Consider the following 15,381-nt stretch of genomic DNA (forward strand, 5'->3'; position numbering starts at 1 on the left):
AGCATAAAAGGGCGGTAAAAGGTAACAAGAAAACATATCCTGCGAATATCGTTAGTTTTCACTGTTTCTGTGTGATATAGACCTAACACAACAACAACAACAACAACAACACAACAACAACAACACACACACACACACACACACACACACACACACACACATATATATATATATATATATATATATATATATATATATATATATATATATATATATATATATATATTCTAACCATCTTTCTCTTTCCGTACCAACATAGTAACTTAGTATGTCTACATATTAACCTGGCAAGTGTTCTTTTATATCCAGCTAAGCTAAACCGTTTGGATATTGTGTTTTACAGAAAGTCAGTTGAGATATTCTTTGCTCCGTTGGTTATTAGACTATAACTGACCATATAAAATCCATGAAATGGTATCACTAAAAATGTGCGCTCCTGAACAGTTGATAGATAATTTTCATATGACGTAATAGTGTATATAGATTTAGTTTAATGAAATATGATCGATTTTAACATGTAAACGTTGGTTAGGAAGGATGATAATTCAATCTTTCCTCTCGCTTTATAACCAGTATGGTTATCAGTGATTTCTGCCAATGAATTACTAAGGACAATTTTCTTTATTCTGCAGTGCCCCCGAAGATTATGCCATTTTCTTTCTCCAACAACATCTTGAGTGAAGGAAATCGAGCATCGCTGACCTGCCAGATCTTGGAGGGAGACTTGCCTGTTACGTTCAGGTACGTGGTCTCTGCATTTCATTACTGGAATAAGTGACTTTAGAGTCTCACATTATTAGGAAGAAGTGATTTTTATGAATTATTTAAAATAAAAACGCCTAGTTTTTTTTACATTCGTTATATAGGCGGATTACGCAAAATGTCTAATTGAACTAAAATTTACGCCTACTTGTATTGTCTTTTACATGTAATACTGAGTTTTATTTGAACAGCCATATTTTACCGATATAATCTAAGGACCTTAAAATTTAATATTAAAACTGCAAAAATCCAACATGGTGTAATCCAGCAGTGCATTAGTTCTGCAATGTTTAACCTCGAATTACACGAACACCAATTATTTCAACCCGATTAATGCTCATGGAAAGTTATTAAACCTTCCTATATGATGTCACTACAATCAAGTTGAAAGGAGATCAGATGTAAAGAATACAAAGTATATAGGCGTTACGTATAAAGGTTATAAAGAAGAAGAAATTCATATGCAGTCGTTTTGATACAAACAGAAACCGTGTTGCTCATTTCCATAGCAACGAGTGGGTAATATTGCGTAGACCTCGTAGAACACGCACAGATAATTCCAATAATCCATATATACGGGACTCCATTAACGTCAGTTAATGATCAATCAACGCAATTTGCATAATATTTAATATGGAAGATTACCCTGTAGAGTGCTCGGTAATCCATCAAATACCGATACAGTAATTGAAAACTTTCCCATCATTATTGCCTAAAAGTTTTAATAAATGAGTTATAGTGAAGCACGCTGTTTGCATCTTTGTATGATTAGCCTACTATTACGCCTTTTATTCTTTTAGTTTAACATAATTCTTAGTGGAAATAAGTCCTTGAAAACTATTCAACCATAAGCACTTTCAACCAATAAATTCGAATAATTTTGATCTTACTGGACATTTCACAACATCCGCTCTCAACCCAACAAAACAGCTGGGAGAAAGATGGTGGACCTGTTCCTGTTTATGACGGGGTAACGACTCGGCTATTAGATGATTACCAAATGCAGCTGGTCATCGACCGTATATCTTCGAGGCATAATGGCGAATATACCTGTCTGGCCTCGAATCAAGCAGCAACAAGAAGCTACACAGCAAAACTAACAGTTAATGGTAAGGAAACTCAACGGGTATGGATGATTAAACTTACCGGTATGCTTGGTCATGCTGATTGACAGAAAACAGATAAATAAGCATATTTGCTAAATTGCAACTATTACTGTGTTATGGCAACATCACTCGTTTAAAAACAAGCGTGTGTAAGTATAACTGATTTCTTTATGTTCTACAGATTTCCATTGCCTTAACCCCCTTTTTTTTCAGTTCCGCCTCATTGGGTGACTGAACCTCAGGATAGTGGGGCTGCCCAGGGAAGCACTGTCACTCTGAACTGTCAAGCGGATGGATATCCTACTCCAACCATTACTTGGAAGAAAGCTGTGACTGGAAAATGTAATGTCAGCTCAAGTTTCTTTTATTGAACGATCACTTTTCTTATTCTATTGAAATGATGGCCCAGCTATCTTTCTTCCTCATCTGTAACTCAATCATAGACTGCGCTCTGTGTTATTTGTTAAACCAGTAAATAAGAATGATTACTTCCGACAGTATTATCAATTTTGGATACTTTTTTTCAGGCAATATAAATTTGGAAATATAGGAAAGGTGTAAATATCCCCTGTCTTTCTTATTTAATTATTGGAATCGAGAAAACTTCATGCAAAATGTCTTATAAGTTCATATTCAATTTTTCGTGCTGCTTTCCAAGGCTGAATGTCCTCCTGTATCTCAAACAGATGACTCGTGAGACCTCGTACCAGCAATCCGGGTGACATAGTTGGCGCGAGGAATGGCCAGGGAGATTACCAGGAAATAGTGTACGGTCCTCGCGTGGAAGTCTTCAACAATGGGTCGCTTGTATTTCGCAATGTGCATAAGTCCATGGAAGGGAAATACCTGTGTCAGGCTCGAAATGGTATTGGGGCTGGTCTTAGTAAGGTTGTGTACCTTACAGTGAATGGTAAGAATAATTGTGCACTCGGGTCATTGTCAAGTTGACAAATCTGCATGTGTACAGTTGCAATGCATAATCAAGTTTTTATTAGTGATTTTGTTTTTACCTTCTTTATTTCCCCATCTGTAATTGCTAGATCTAAGGAATATCCATTTTGTAATTTCTGAGTTGATGAATGTTTCGAATGCCCCTTCCTCCTTGTTCTAGCACCTGCGCACTTTCCTGAGAAGATGGGGAGAGAAGTTGTCCGATTTGGCCAGACTGCTGTGCTGAGTTGTCCAGCGCGTGGGGATCGGCCTATTGACATTTTATGGTCCGTTGATGGTCGGCGTTTAGATCCTCATGCTGATCCACGGTAACTTAATATGTACTTTGATTTGTCGATTGACATAATATTATATTTTAGCATATGAATTTTACCATCTAGGGTAGAAGTTATTTCTAAGATTCTGAACTCATGGTTGTCACCTTTTGCACAGGTGACATCATAACGTTTAACTGTCATGTGGATATGATGGATACTAAACAAGATGTCTTATTTCCTGTATTTAGAAGCTTAGAGAAAAACATTTGAAAAGTATAAATGACAGATTTATAGGCAATAATATATTGATTTTGGGATTTGAATGTACTGTAGGTGAAAGAGACATGCTTAAGGAGGAGAGGATTATGTAAATTTTAGTTGACTGACTGATCAAGAAAGTAGGCACGGGGAGAGATTCCTTATTTTGTTGTATGCAGATCTGTAATACTTGAGGTTATGGGAATAGCTGTAACAAGCTTTATGTGATAACACAAAATATGGGAAAATGAAACTAGAATTGAACGATAAAAACCGCATTAAACTTTCAGATGGTTTGTTAAAAGCTGCTTAACGGCATTCGAATAGGGTAATATTGTGGAATATGTACTTGTAAATAATTAGAAATATCCTGTACGTATGTATCAAAGAAGTCAAATCAAATAGTTTTCAGGATATGACATGATTCATCATTTCGCAAATTTGGCTCTGTGCTTTCTATGATATGTAAAGTATCACAAGGAATGAATGGTATACCACTCCGTCGTGGCATTGCTTTCGTTTAAAACTAGACTTAGTAATCACATTTCCTGAAATACTCTTTAGGTTCAGTCAGCTTAAATATACTCCAGTGGAAATGAATTTTTCGTCTAAGAATTCCACTTTAGATCATTTGTGTACATGTGCAGAACATTTCCAGTCTTATCGGAACACATTCTGTGCAGGAGACTTACAATGTTATTGAGTCCCGTTGTTATTTTATGTAAAATAAAATTATTTTAGACATTCATCTGAATAAATATTTAACTAAAATGAATAAAGAAATGTTTCGTTTCTTGTAAATGATCTTGAGGGCTTTGTGTGAAGACAACTGGAAGAAATATGGGTGAAGTAATTTTTTTTTTTTACCACCAAAGGGTTGAAGTTCGAGAAGAAGCAAGCGAAGGCGGTCTGGTCTCCAAGCTCGTCTTGACGTCAGCTGCGCGGACACACTCAGCGACATACACCTGCCATGCTGCCAATGCCTTTGGACGGGACACCCGTAACATTGAGCTTATAGTGCAAGGTAAATTGACATTTAGAAATGTAATACATTTCCTATAATGGTGGAGAATAATTTCTGCTGCAAGTTAAGTACGTCTTATTATATGCTTATGCAGATTCTTTTCCCATAGATTATATATCTCAAGTTCAAAATGTGTTGTGTATTTTCGTACGTTATTTTTTATCGGATCATTACTTAACTACTTCTTTTTGTCAAATAACAGAGGAACCAGAACAACCCAAGAACTTGAGAGTTGTGGAGACCCACAGTCGGAAAGTGAAGTTGTCATGGACAGCTCCATACAATGGGAATTCTCCCATCCAGAATTACCTCATTCACTATAAGCTAGCTTCTGGTAAGTCAACTGACTTTTTACATAAACTTATGTTTATTGGCCTCTCTCTCTCTCTCTCTCTCTCTCTCTCTCTCTCTCTATATATATATATATATATATATATATATATATATATATATATATATATATATATATATATATATATATATATATCATATATATACATATATATATAATTTATATATATGCGTATGTATGTATGTATGTATATGTTTATATATAACTACCTATGTCACACTTTACCACAGGGAGAATGAAACACTAGTGTAAGCCCTGACATTTTCAGTTTCCCGGTGGTAAAGGGTAACATATAAATCATTTCTCTGTGTGATTAATGTCTAATCTATATGTATATATACATATATATATATATGTGTGTATATATATATGTATGTATGTGTGTGTATGTATATACGTAAAATAAGCATTTCAAGTTTGAACTTTGTCATTCGTAAATTAAATTCTAATGTTTCATCAAGTATTGGGAATTTGAGTTTGATTTACAAGATAAATTGCAAATTAAAGTACTTACTGGGTGTTGTTTTCTTCACAGAGCCTTGGCCAACCGTGCCCGAGCAACTAAGCATCCCGGGAGAGCAGACGGAGGGCATTATTCGCGACTTGACCCCAGCTACAGCATATCACTTGCGAGTTACTGGACAGAATTCACTTGGACTTGGCGCGCCCTCAGAGGTCATTCAGGCGGCAACAGACGAGGAGGGTAAGTTTCAAGGTCTCCCCTCTTTCGAAGATAGTTTTTAAGATCATTTTGTTTCTTGGTAAGCTTCTCCCAGAGTAAAACCTTTTGGTTCTACTTTCTGTAAAGTCTTCAGTATCAGTGGAAAGGTTACTCAACACGGAGTTTCATGTGTCTCGAACATAGCTGTTGAAAAGTGGTACGTCATGTCTACTGGCTAACTTTATTTTTTGATATTTTTATATAGGCACATTGAAGACAGACAAAGGTGCCTAATTCATTCCAGAAATGAGTGCATAGGAAAAGTTGCCTTTCGTTCTTACTTGTTTTACATTTCAAATCAGATAACAGTCCTTTTAAGTGGAACTTAAATCACTTGCAGAACCGTCTGGTCCTCCTTTGGATGTTCGTGTAACAGCAGAATCATCAACTTCCCTCCGGGTAACTTGGGAACCCCCGGCTAGAGATCTCTGGAATGGAAATATCTTGGGATATTATGTAGGGTACAGAACACATGCCCTCACATCTGATTACAACTTCCAGACTGTTGAAGTTAGTATGTCTTCTGTTAGCACTACAAATGATGTCTTATTGTGGTCAATATTCGATATATGTTTTCTATATCATAATCAAGTGTCCTTCAAAAGAAGGCATCGTGCTTACCCTATACAAAATGGGAAAAATGCACGTTAAAAAAGAAGAAGGAGAAGAATGTACTTGAGTTCGTGTAATGTAAAACTTCTCAATTTTTTCTCTAAATCGTTCTTAATTTCCTTGGCATGCTCAGGTAGGGTCGGCGTATGGTGGCAGCTCAACTCTGTCAGGGCTTCAGCCGTATACGAGGTATGAAGTTGTAGTCCAGGCCTTTAATAATAGAGGTGCTGGTCCCCAATCCGCTGCAGTTATTGCAACCACAGAAGAAGATGGTAAGGGTTGCTGTCTTTATATCTAGCATTTATTGTTTATTGATAGAATATGTTTGATGCATGTGCTTAGTGATGGAAGCACTCTTCCAATTGTGCCCTAAAGTAATTGTCATATAGAAGGAAAGAAAGCGAATACTTTCATCTTTAACATAATCGAAATTAAAACAAAATTATCACTACAATTATAAGTCCAAAACACAAGTAGTTTGATCTTTTTTAAGGAACAACAATAACTGAAATGAAAACTATAAAGGGTTATTCTGTTTTTTTTTTTCTGAAAATACAAGTTCTGAGAGCAGAGCTTATCATTTGAACATTTATTTCTTGATATTAATTGACATGAAACTTCAAGAGATAAGAATTCAGTATTAAGATGCCTTTGGTCAGTTATTTGATTATACTGAAGTATAAATCTTAACCCCTTGATGATAAGTCTGGTTATTATTGTAATGGATTCCATATAGTTCTATAGCTCTAGTTATATTCTTTATTCATAAAACAGAACAGAATGAAGAGATTCATGTCTTATTACGTTTATTAAATAAAATATTTGGAAAATGTGTATTCAGAAGTCTCAACTGTACCTTTTTCCAGCTCCAAGTATGCCCCCTGAAACAATTCGGTGCGAAGCAACGTCTCCTACTAGTGTATCGGTTGCTTGGCGACCTCCTCCAGTCAGAGGCCAGAACGGTTTAATTCAAGGGTACCGGGTACTGTTTAGACCCGCTTCAGAATATTCAGGTAAGGGATGGTTAGGATTAACTCTGAACAGTTCCTCTGTACGGGTCTGAAAGTTTCATTGATATATTAAACAAGAAGTGCTCTTCATGGAATGTGACTTGACTGATGCTGTCTGGTGAAGTTCGAAGATGCACATTTCATTCTCTGTTCTCATTGATTCAAAAGCGTTATTCATGTTACAGATGAAGAGTCCCAAGTTGAAACAGCTGCTGAGAGTACTAATATCTTTTCGCTGGAAAAGTATACCAATTACAGTTTGAGTGTGCTGGCTTACACGCGTGCTGGTGATGGTGTTCCATCATCACCGGTTTATTGCAGAACGCTGCAGGATGGTGAGTAAACGTATTAGGTTACTCCGGAACATTTTTATATACTAGACTTCTGAATAACGAAGTAGTAGAAAAATAATATGTATATTAGAAGTCTGTTCTATATGCAACAAAAGCATAATAGCCCTTCACATGTCTAAATTATTCTTGTACATTTCTTTGCAGTGCCTGATGCTCCAGCTACAATCAAGGGCGTAGTTAGCTCTTCCTCAACCATCCTAGTTAGCTGGCTACCTCCCACAAAAGTTAACGGAATTCTAACAAAATACACTCTTCACATGGCCATTACTAATCATGAAAAGAAGGTAAATGTTAAACTTTTTATCCAGGGAGTTGGACCCATGCCAGATAATGAAGTGAAAAAAAAATATCTGCGATAATTGCAATAATGAAGAGAATGCTGACCCTTTCATATCTTATCTTTATTTTTAGGAACTCCCGTCTCGAATATTAGGTCCATCAGAAACGAGTTACGTGGCTGAAGAAGTAAGCACCAGAGATGTTTATGAGTTCTGGGTCACGGCCTCCACCCAGCGAGGGGAAGGCTCACCCTCAGAGAAGATCACTGTCAAACCGAAGACAACAGGTGATTATTACCTTTAAGATTATTGGTCTGTTCTTCCCGGTAATATCGTCAGATATGTTGACAATGAAATAATAATCAATTTGGTTCATTCAAATTTCAGTGTTTTAAATATCGACACCATTACCTGATATTCCCCCAGACTGAAAATTTTCTTGTTCACATACCCGTGTGCCTCCATGCTGAGGACCTTTTGACTAGTATTTCATGTGTCATTTTTTACTTTCCTACCTTATCACTAAATTCTACTCTTTACAATTCATTACTGAAAATATGTACATTTACAAGTACCCTTGCTTTATTTAATTTTCCAGTAGTTTAATAGTTTTACTTAGTAAATATTTCATAAAATTTCCTATTCTCCTTGAAGTTCCTGCTCAGATAGCATCATTTGGAGGGCCTCTAGAAGTTGCATGGAAAGAAGACGTAAGACTTCAGTGTCACTCAGTCGGAGAACCTCCACCAGAAATTACATGGAAACTCAACAACAAAATTGTCACCCCTACAGACAGAATTCAGGTAAGTCAAAATGTGAAATGTATTTGCATTTGTTGGCCCTATTAAAGGAACAACAAGCTATACAGAGCGGGAAATAAATGCTAAGTTGTCAAAGAAAGAGCTTCCTAGATAAAAATTTGGGAGTAAAACGAAAGATAACTTTGACCTACCGAAATTCTAGATGAATGGTGGCGTTTCTTTTTTGCAAAGATCAGCTGCTTTCCACTAAATGAATAGAATCTACATAAACCTAATGGAGCTGAAAATTCATATCCATTTATTTTAGGCTCCACTAGAATGACCTGCAACCAACTGATTGATCGCCAGCTCAGATATGATATTTTTTTTAGTTTTCTCATTCTGTTAAATGGAAAAATGAAAAGCGAACGATTTTTAGTAGTTAAAGAAACAGTTTGGCAGCAACCATTTAACGATTTAGAATAATATATATTTTTCAGTATGTTTTTCAGTGCGATGGTCCTGGAGCAAGTCTTTCAATTATAGATGAATTTAGGAGAGGATTCATTTAAGAGCCTGATCCTGCCAAGGCTAAAGCTTAGCCAAGTAATAAAGAAACCAGAAGGAGTGGTTGGGTATAATGGAAGTCTAAGGAAAGACCACAGACATGATATTCGTAACTGTTGTCGAGGGCTGGGGTAAAAAAGTTACTTTTCTATTAGACCCATTACTTGACTTTAGGTGCATGAATTCCCTTAGTTTTCTGTTCCTTTTTGATTGTACATACTTTTTTGCAATTCCCAAAGATCAGTTACAAAAAATCCCCGTAGTCTGGGTTGAGGGTAAATAATGTAGCAAAAATTTAGAAAAAATATATACTAAAGTTCAAGTTGAATTTCGTTTCTTTCTAGACTGAACTGGGTGAGATGTTAGAGAATGCGCGTTCTGCTAGTCATTTATAGTTCTCAAGAATACTATTAATAGTATTTTTAAGTGGTGCGAATGAAATTGCATAGTTTCGACATATATTAAACAATCTCCTCCCTATCAGTCATATTCTTTGGAACTTGGACTATTACGGAAGCTGGTCATGTGTTCATTAATATTCTAGGCTCAGCATCTGTTCCTTTTTTTCATAAAAGGAAATGTAATGTTCTTAGTCTCAGTAGTCACCATTTTCAGATCTCAAACATATCAAGATGCAAATTGCATTTTTTTTTTTAGATTTCACTTCTTGAAAGCCATATGTATATAAATTTAAATGGAATATAAATGTTACAATTTTCAGTGTCACTATATCTGTGCTTGATTTGGTACAGACAGATATTAAGGAAATTTCTGATGATGATGTTAAACTGTTCCTTTGACAGGTGCGACCGAATGGCTCACTCCTTATCAGAGACGTGCAGAAAGCTGATGCAGGAAACCTGAGTTGCACTGCGAGCAATGTTCACGGAAGTGATAGCATCACGTATTTCCTCACTGTTCAAGGTATTATTACAGTACTGTATCTGTTTTGAAGCACTTAATGGGTGACTGACATTTATCATTTAAATAATGTAGGACTCTGTTGTTTTTTTTTTTTTTACCGAATCGTCCTTCATGAAAACATAAATGTTTAAATATGATACAAATTGCGGAGATTCATTCATTTCTTAAGGCTGGCGAAGGACTGACACATCCATTTCATCCAATGGGAGAAAAAAAAATAAACCAATATGTTATTCTGAAACCCATCCAAATGTTGCGTTTCCTCAATTTTGGGTGCTGGGTGATACAAATTTACCGATTACACATTCTACTTTTATGAGGATCGCTTTGATCTGTGGCTTAGTGGGCCTGTCTCAGTAGTAAGGCCCCACACGAGAATATAGACCTGATTTATGTAACATATGGGCATTTTTTTTGAACGATAGGTTTTCTCCTTGTCAGTGAAATAATATGGAATAATATTTACCCACGTTTAGAATTATTCAGCTCCCAGATGTAACTAACTGTGCTGTGTTCCTTCAGAAATTGCTTCTTATGTTGCAAGGCACTCTGATGTATGCAGGTGGAAATTTATACTAATATGAAAGAGTACCTTCATGAATATCAAAGGAAACCACCTATCTTCCACAATATTACATTCTTCAAAGCACCAGTAAGTCAAAATTTTCTCACTCAAAATTTTGCTTTTTTAGAAATGTTTTTATTTTTTTATTTTTGCAGTACCTCCGGCCCCACCAATCTTGTATGTCCAGGGAAGCTCAAGAGATGCCCTCACGCTAAGGTGGAATCTGCGTCCTCATCATACCCCAGTTAGAGGGTATATCATGAATTACAAGCGAGAATATGGTGATTGGGAGGAGGTGAGTTTTACGTTTAGTTTACTAATGGGTATATGTTTATCTCATGAAAGCCCCAGTTAACAGAAATATATAATTCTAGTATAATTTTGTAACAAACATGAGCTTGCTTTTAATAAGCTTGATTGTCCTGGGTTAAACTGTTATCTGTGGTTGGGAGCTCAGGATATATTCATTCTCTTCCTGAATTTTTCTTGTCCAAGTTCTGTGTTTTTTTATGTTTGTACATTTCGTATTTCCTTCTTTTTGTTCCTTCATAGGTTGAGCTTCATACTGCACGAACTAGCCATACATTATCAGGCTTAGTGTGTGGCTCCAGGTATCAGCTTTATGTGACTGCTTACAACAAAGTGGGGACTGGCCTTCCATCAGAAATACTCACTACCTCCACCAAGGGTTCAGGTAAAATGCACCATATTGACAGTCTGTTTCAAGACATCTACTGAAAATAGCTCTCACTCGGCTGTGCTGACAATGATAGTGAAAGAGGAAAAGTAATGATTTAGAACTCAGATTACTTAAGGAAAATCTTTCCTGTTATTTTGCAGAGCCTGTAGTGCCCAGTCGATCGCGTCTTCTGGATGTAAATTCAACGTCAGTGCTAGTACATTTGAGTACCTGGGGAGATGGCGGATGTCCCATACTTTACTATGTCATCGAGTATAGAGCTGCCACTGCCAGGGTGAATATCACGCATATCATTTTACTATTTTTTGATGAACAATTTATGATATTATAGAGGGTCAAATTTGCGACAGTACTATTTCCTTTTTTTAATTTCAGGACTGGATATCAGTTGCTAATAATGTAGCTGCTAACGAAAAGACGTACGTGATAAGGGACTTGAATCCGGCTACTCGATATTCTGTCAAAGTAACGGCTCATAATTCAGCAGGGTCAAGCGTTGCCACTTACGATGTCACTACATTGACACCCGAAGGAGGTTGGTATTACTTTGCTTCTGTTTTTTTATATATATAAAATCAACACCGTGGGATAATGCGTTATGAATGTTTCAACTCTTACGATAATGCCAATATCTCATTTCCTTTTACATCAGTGCTCCTGGATGAGAAAACTGGACATGACGTTGGAACAGCCTCGCCACCGCTTTATCAAGACCTCAGGGTTGTCATACCTGCTGCAGTAGTGGTTGTTATAGTCATTGAGGTCATCATGGCTATTGTCTGTGTCTTCAGGAGAAGAAGTGAGTCTCGTCACATGATTCCGTTTCATTTTATTTTTATCATTAAGAAAGGTAGAACCCTGAGAATAACTGACTCTGATGTGTCTGTTATCTAATTTTGCATTTGTGATTTTTGTATCCTTTAAATTAAACTGCATTTTTAGAAATACTTTCAGCACTGTAATTTTTCATTGGGGACTTACCTGGATTCACCTTAAGCATTACTGAGCTACGAAAATTATGTGCTTTTTATGGCGTAATGAGTTTTTAAGACACCGTCATCTTTGCAAGTTTTCTCAAGACCTTTTGGATATCTTTCTTTAAGCCACTAAACTGAAAACAGACACAGATTGAAGTTACGGGCTTTTTATGTAAACTGACTTTGGGTAATTGTTTGGAAATTATTTGTTTGAACTTTTGTTAGATAAATACTTCTTTTATACGTTTATTTAAAAAAAAAAAAATTTAACTCTCCTGTCATACGTAGTGTAGCAGGATGAGTAAGTCAGTTTTCTGCTGTTTTCAGATAAAATTTTAATGGTACATTGTTCTTTATATCTGTATTTTTCAATTCCTGTATTGTCATGTAAGTTTGAGAAAACAAATAGTTTTTCCAGTCTCGTGACTTTCGCCAAGAAATCTATTAAGCTAACTTACCACTTTAGTCTCGAATGTAACTGACCTCTCCCAACACAGAAATGCGGGAAAGAGGAGGCTCCGGAGGAATGGCTGAGTCGCCGTCAACGGCCCAGATTCAAAATCAGCAGAATCAGCACCAGCAATATTCGGCTCTCCCAGCAAACACACCGTCCACGCAGGACACAGCCACTAACAAGGATTCATCAGGTCAGCTAGTGAACTGTGAACTACTTGTATTGTCTAGTCATTAGAACCTTTATTATGTGTATATATATATATATATATATATATATATATATATATACATATATATATATATATATATATATATATATATATTTATATATATACATATATATTTACACAAATTTTGTATATTTATATTTTATATACATATGTATGTATGTAAATACATATACATATATACATACATGTTGTGTATGTGTGCCCTTATTGGAAAGCACGTTATCAACATTCCCCTGAAATAGCTTTTACTCAGGACTACATTAAGCATAGTTTAAATATGTGTTGCACGAGTTTGACTGAAATATACTCATGTTGCAATATTGCATCCTCTAGATTAAGACTTTTTAAATGAGAGTTATTAATGCCTAGATCACTAGCACCCAAATTTTATTATATATTATTGTTCTACCTTCATCACTACTTTCATGAACAGCTTATAGCAGCGTTCTGCTATTATCAGTCTTGTATCCAGAGTTCTACTCTCCTATTCTGAAACTAGTTCTTTTTTATAAAAAAAACTTTTGGTTCTCGAGTGGCCCAATCCTTTCCTTACCTTTATGGCCACCTCCTCTTTCCCTGTATTTCAATATTCAGTCATTTACACAGACCAAAAGCCTTTCACGCTAACATATTTAATCCTCGTTGCAGATTACATCGAAGACATATGTCCATACGCGACTTTCCAGCTTCCAGCTGTGCCAAAAAGCCACTATGGTGAGAGCACTGATTCAGGAATCGTTTACTCTGGTCCATATCATTCAGTTCAGGGAGCCTTTGTATACCACGACCCAAAAATGACATCGCTTGAAACATTCCCTCTTAGACACGTAAGTCTGACACTCCATCTTGGTTGTTTAAAGGTAGTTTGGCATCAGTACTCTGTCAATGGCTTTTCATGATTTTTTGTCAAGATGATAAGTCATTTTCCTAGTCGTTGATTTTGTGTTTGTGCGATGAACAAGTATATCTCTGGTCCCAATATTTTAGTCATGATATCTGTCTTATTTTTTAGTTATTTTAATTATAACGTTATAATTCTTACCAAATTTTACTGGTATTCTGTCAAGATGTTTAAGTAATTTTCCTTGTCGTTGATGAGCCGTTTTTGAAAAAGCAATTACATCTCTGGTCCCATTATTATAGTAATTGACATCTGTCTTACCATATAGTTATTATTTATAAATATTTAATTTTTACAACAATTTACTGTCGTTGAGGCTGGCCAAAAGTGATTTGATAAAAGCACTCAAAGGCGTGTTAAGGAAACGATCTTGGAAGATTCCAATTATTATCATTTTGCTGTCATTGTTTTCTTATATCTTAATGCTCTACTATGGGAATGAAAATGAATACAAGCTTGAAAATATATTTTCTTCTGTTTTCCTCTGTTTTTCTCTTTATGATTTTCAGTCATTATTGATGTTCCCAATTTGACATTCCAAATTTTCTAGAGGAGAGCTAGTGAAGGTGACTCAGTTTGCTTTTGTGGTGCTGAGTTACTTTACCATGAATATATTGTTTCAATATAGGAAACATTATTACACAATACCAAGTCAGCAGTCTCATATTCACCAGAACAAATTATATTCTCAGTTCATTTCGCCAACAGATTCTCAATTTACCTTAAAAATTAAAAGAGTATCTTCTTCAACATTTGTAGTTTATCTTGTATCCCTATGCATATCTTGTTTCCTTAAGTCTCTATTTAGTGTCTGTTTTCATTATCATCTGATAGCCAAATTTTTGTGCTTTTAATTTTTAATTGTTCTGTAATAACATATCCAGTGAGCTTACACTGGGATATTTTGATCTGATTTTTCATCCACTGCTTTGATTTTTGCGGATGTTTGATTTCAGTGTACGACCTGGAGCATGATGTTTTATTTTTTTTTATTTTTTATCAAATGCTCTTTTGTTAACTTCAGAACCTCACTGGAGCTCACTAACCACCCTAATTCATTAATGGGGAGTCTCATTCTGCTGGCCTTTGCATCCAGTTTTTCGATAATTGGATACGTGTAAAAGGACACACTGGATGGGACAGGAGATTTCTTTATAACGTTTTTTCTGTGAGGTGGCATGTGGTCTTGATGTGTCTGGGGTCACGCAGCAGTTGGCATTAAGGGTTAAATATTTATTTCAGAGTTATACCAAAACTGAGATTTTGAGATTAGATTCTCTTATGATATACTTATCTTTATGCCAAACAGTATAGTACAAATGAGCTTATGAAACTGTATGTTATAATCCCATTTATATGAGGTGCCTAGTTTGTCTAATTGTGTGACATCATGTAAATTGTTTGGTTTTATCTTGTTGCAAACACATTCCAGGATATGCATTCTTACCATGAAAATCGCAATTCAATATCATCAATTATACATTTTAGAATCCTAATGTAGCCTAGCATTACGCACCAGAAATTGAACTCTAAAACCTGTTTCAAACAGTAGTTGAATGCTATTGCATATTAAATTATGATAAGTAATTCAAAAAGTTCAAGCATTAAATCTATTGAAAGCAAGAAGGTAATATTTT

At 35.7% G+C, this 15,381-nt stretch overlaps 1 protein-coding gene across 1 annotated transcript in view; it reads left to right on the forward strand.

Annotated features, from left to right (window-relative positions):
- The window catches only part of Dscam4 (Down syndrome cell adhesion molecule 4), a 215,175-nt gene that overhangs the window by 181,926 nt on the left and 17,868 nt on the right, over positions 1-15,381 (forward strand). The window contains exons 15-37 of the mRNA XM_067115984.1: positions 633-741; positions 1,693-1,871; positions 2,082-2,225; positions 2,596-2,778; positions 2,980-3,127; positions 4,210-4,358; positions 4,561-4,692; positions 5,246-5,413; positions 5,772-5,941; positions 6,177-6,315; positions 6,910-7,056; positions 7,239-7,388; positions 7,551-7,690; positions 7,818-7,971; positions 8,339-8,487; positions 9,795-9,915; positions 10,636-10,775; positions 11,033-11,174; positions 11,321-11,454; positions 11,556-11,715; positions 11,833-11,979; positions 12,655-12,804; positions 13,492-13,670. Of these exons, the coding sequence (XP_066972085.1) occupies positions 633-741; positions 1,693-1,871; positions 2,082-2,225; positions 2,596-2,778; positions 2,980-3,127; positions 4,210-4,358; positions 4,561-4,692; positions 5,246-5,413; positions 5,772-5,941; positions 6,177-6,315; positions 6,910-7,056; positions 7,239-7,388; positions 7,551-7,690; positions 7,818-7,971; positions 8,339-8,487; positions 9,795-9,915; positions 10,636-10,775; positions 11,033-11,174; positions 11,321-11,454; positions 11,556-11,715; positions 11,833-11,979; positions 12,655-12,804; positions 13,492-13,670 (3,434 nt within the window). The remainder of the gene's footprint in view (positions 1-632; positions 742-1,692; positions 1,872-2,081; positions 2,226-2,595; positions 2,779-2,979; positions 3,128-4,209; positions 4,359-4,560; positions 4,693-5,245; positions 5,414-5,771; positions 5,942-6,176; positions 6,316-6,909; positions 7,057-7,238; positions 7,389-7,550; positions 7,691-7,817; positions 7,972-8,338; positions 8,488-9,794; positions 9,916-10,635; positions 10,776-11,032; positions 11,175-11,320; positions 11,455-11,555; positions 11,716-11,832; positions 11,980-12,654; positions 12,805-13,491; positions 13,671-15,381) is intronic.

Source organism: Macrobrachium rosenbergii, chromosome 14 (assembly GCF_040412425.1).
Source record: "Macrobrachium rosenbergii isolate ZJJX-2024 chromosome 14, ASM4041242v1, whole genome shotgun sequence".
NCBI lineage: Eukaryota > Metazoa > Arthropoda > Malacostraca > Decapoda > Palaemonidae > Macrobrachium > Macrobrachium rosenbergii.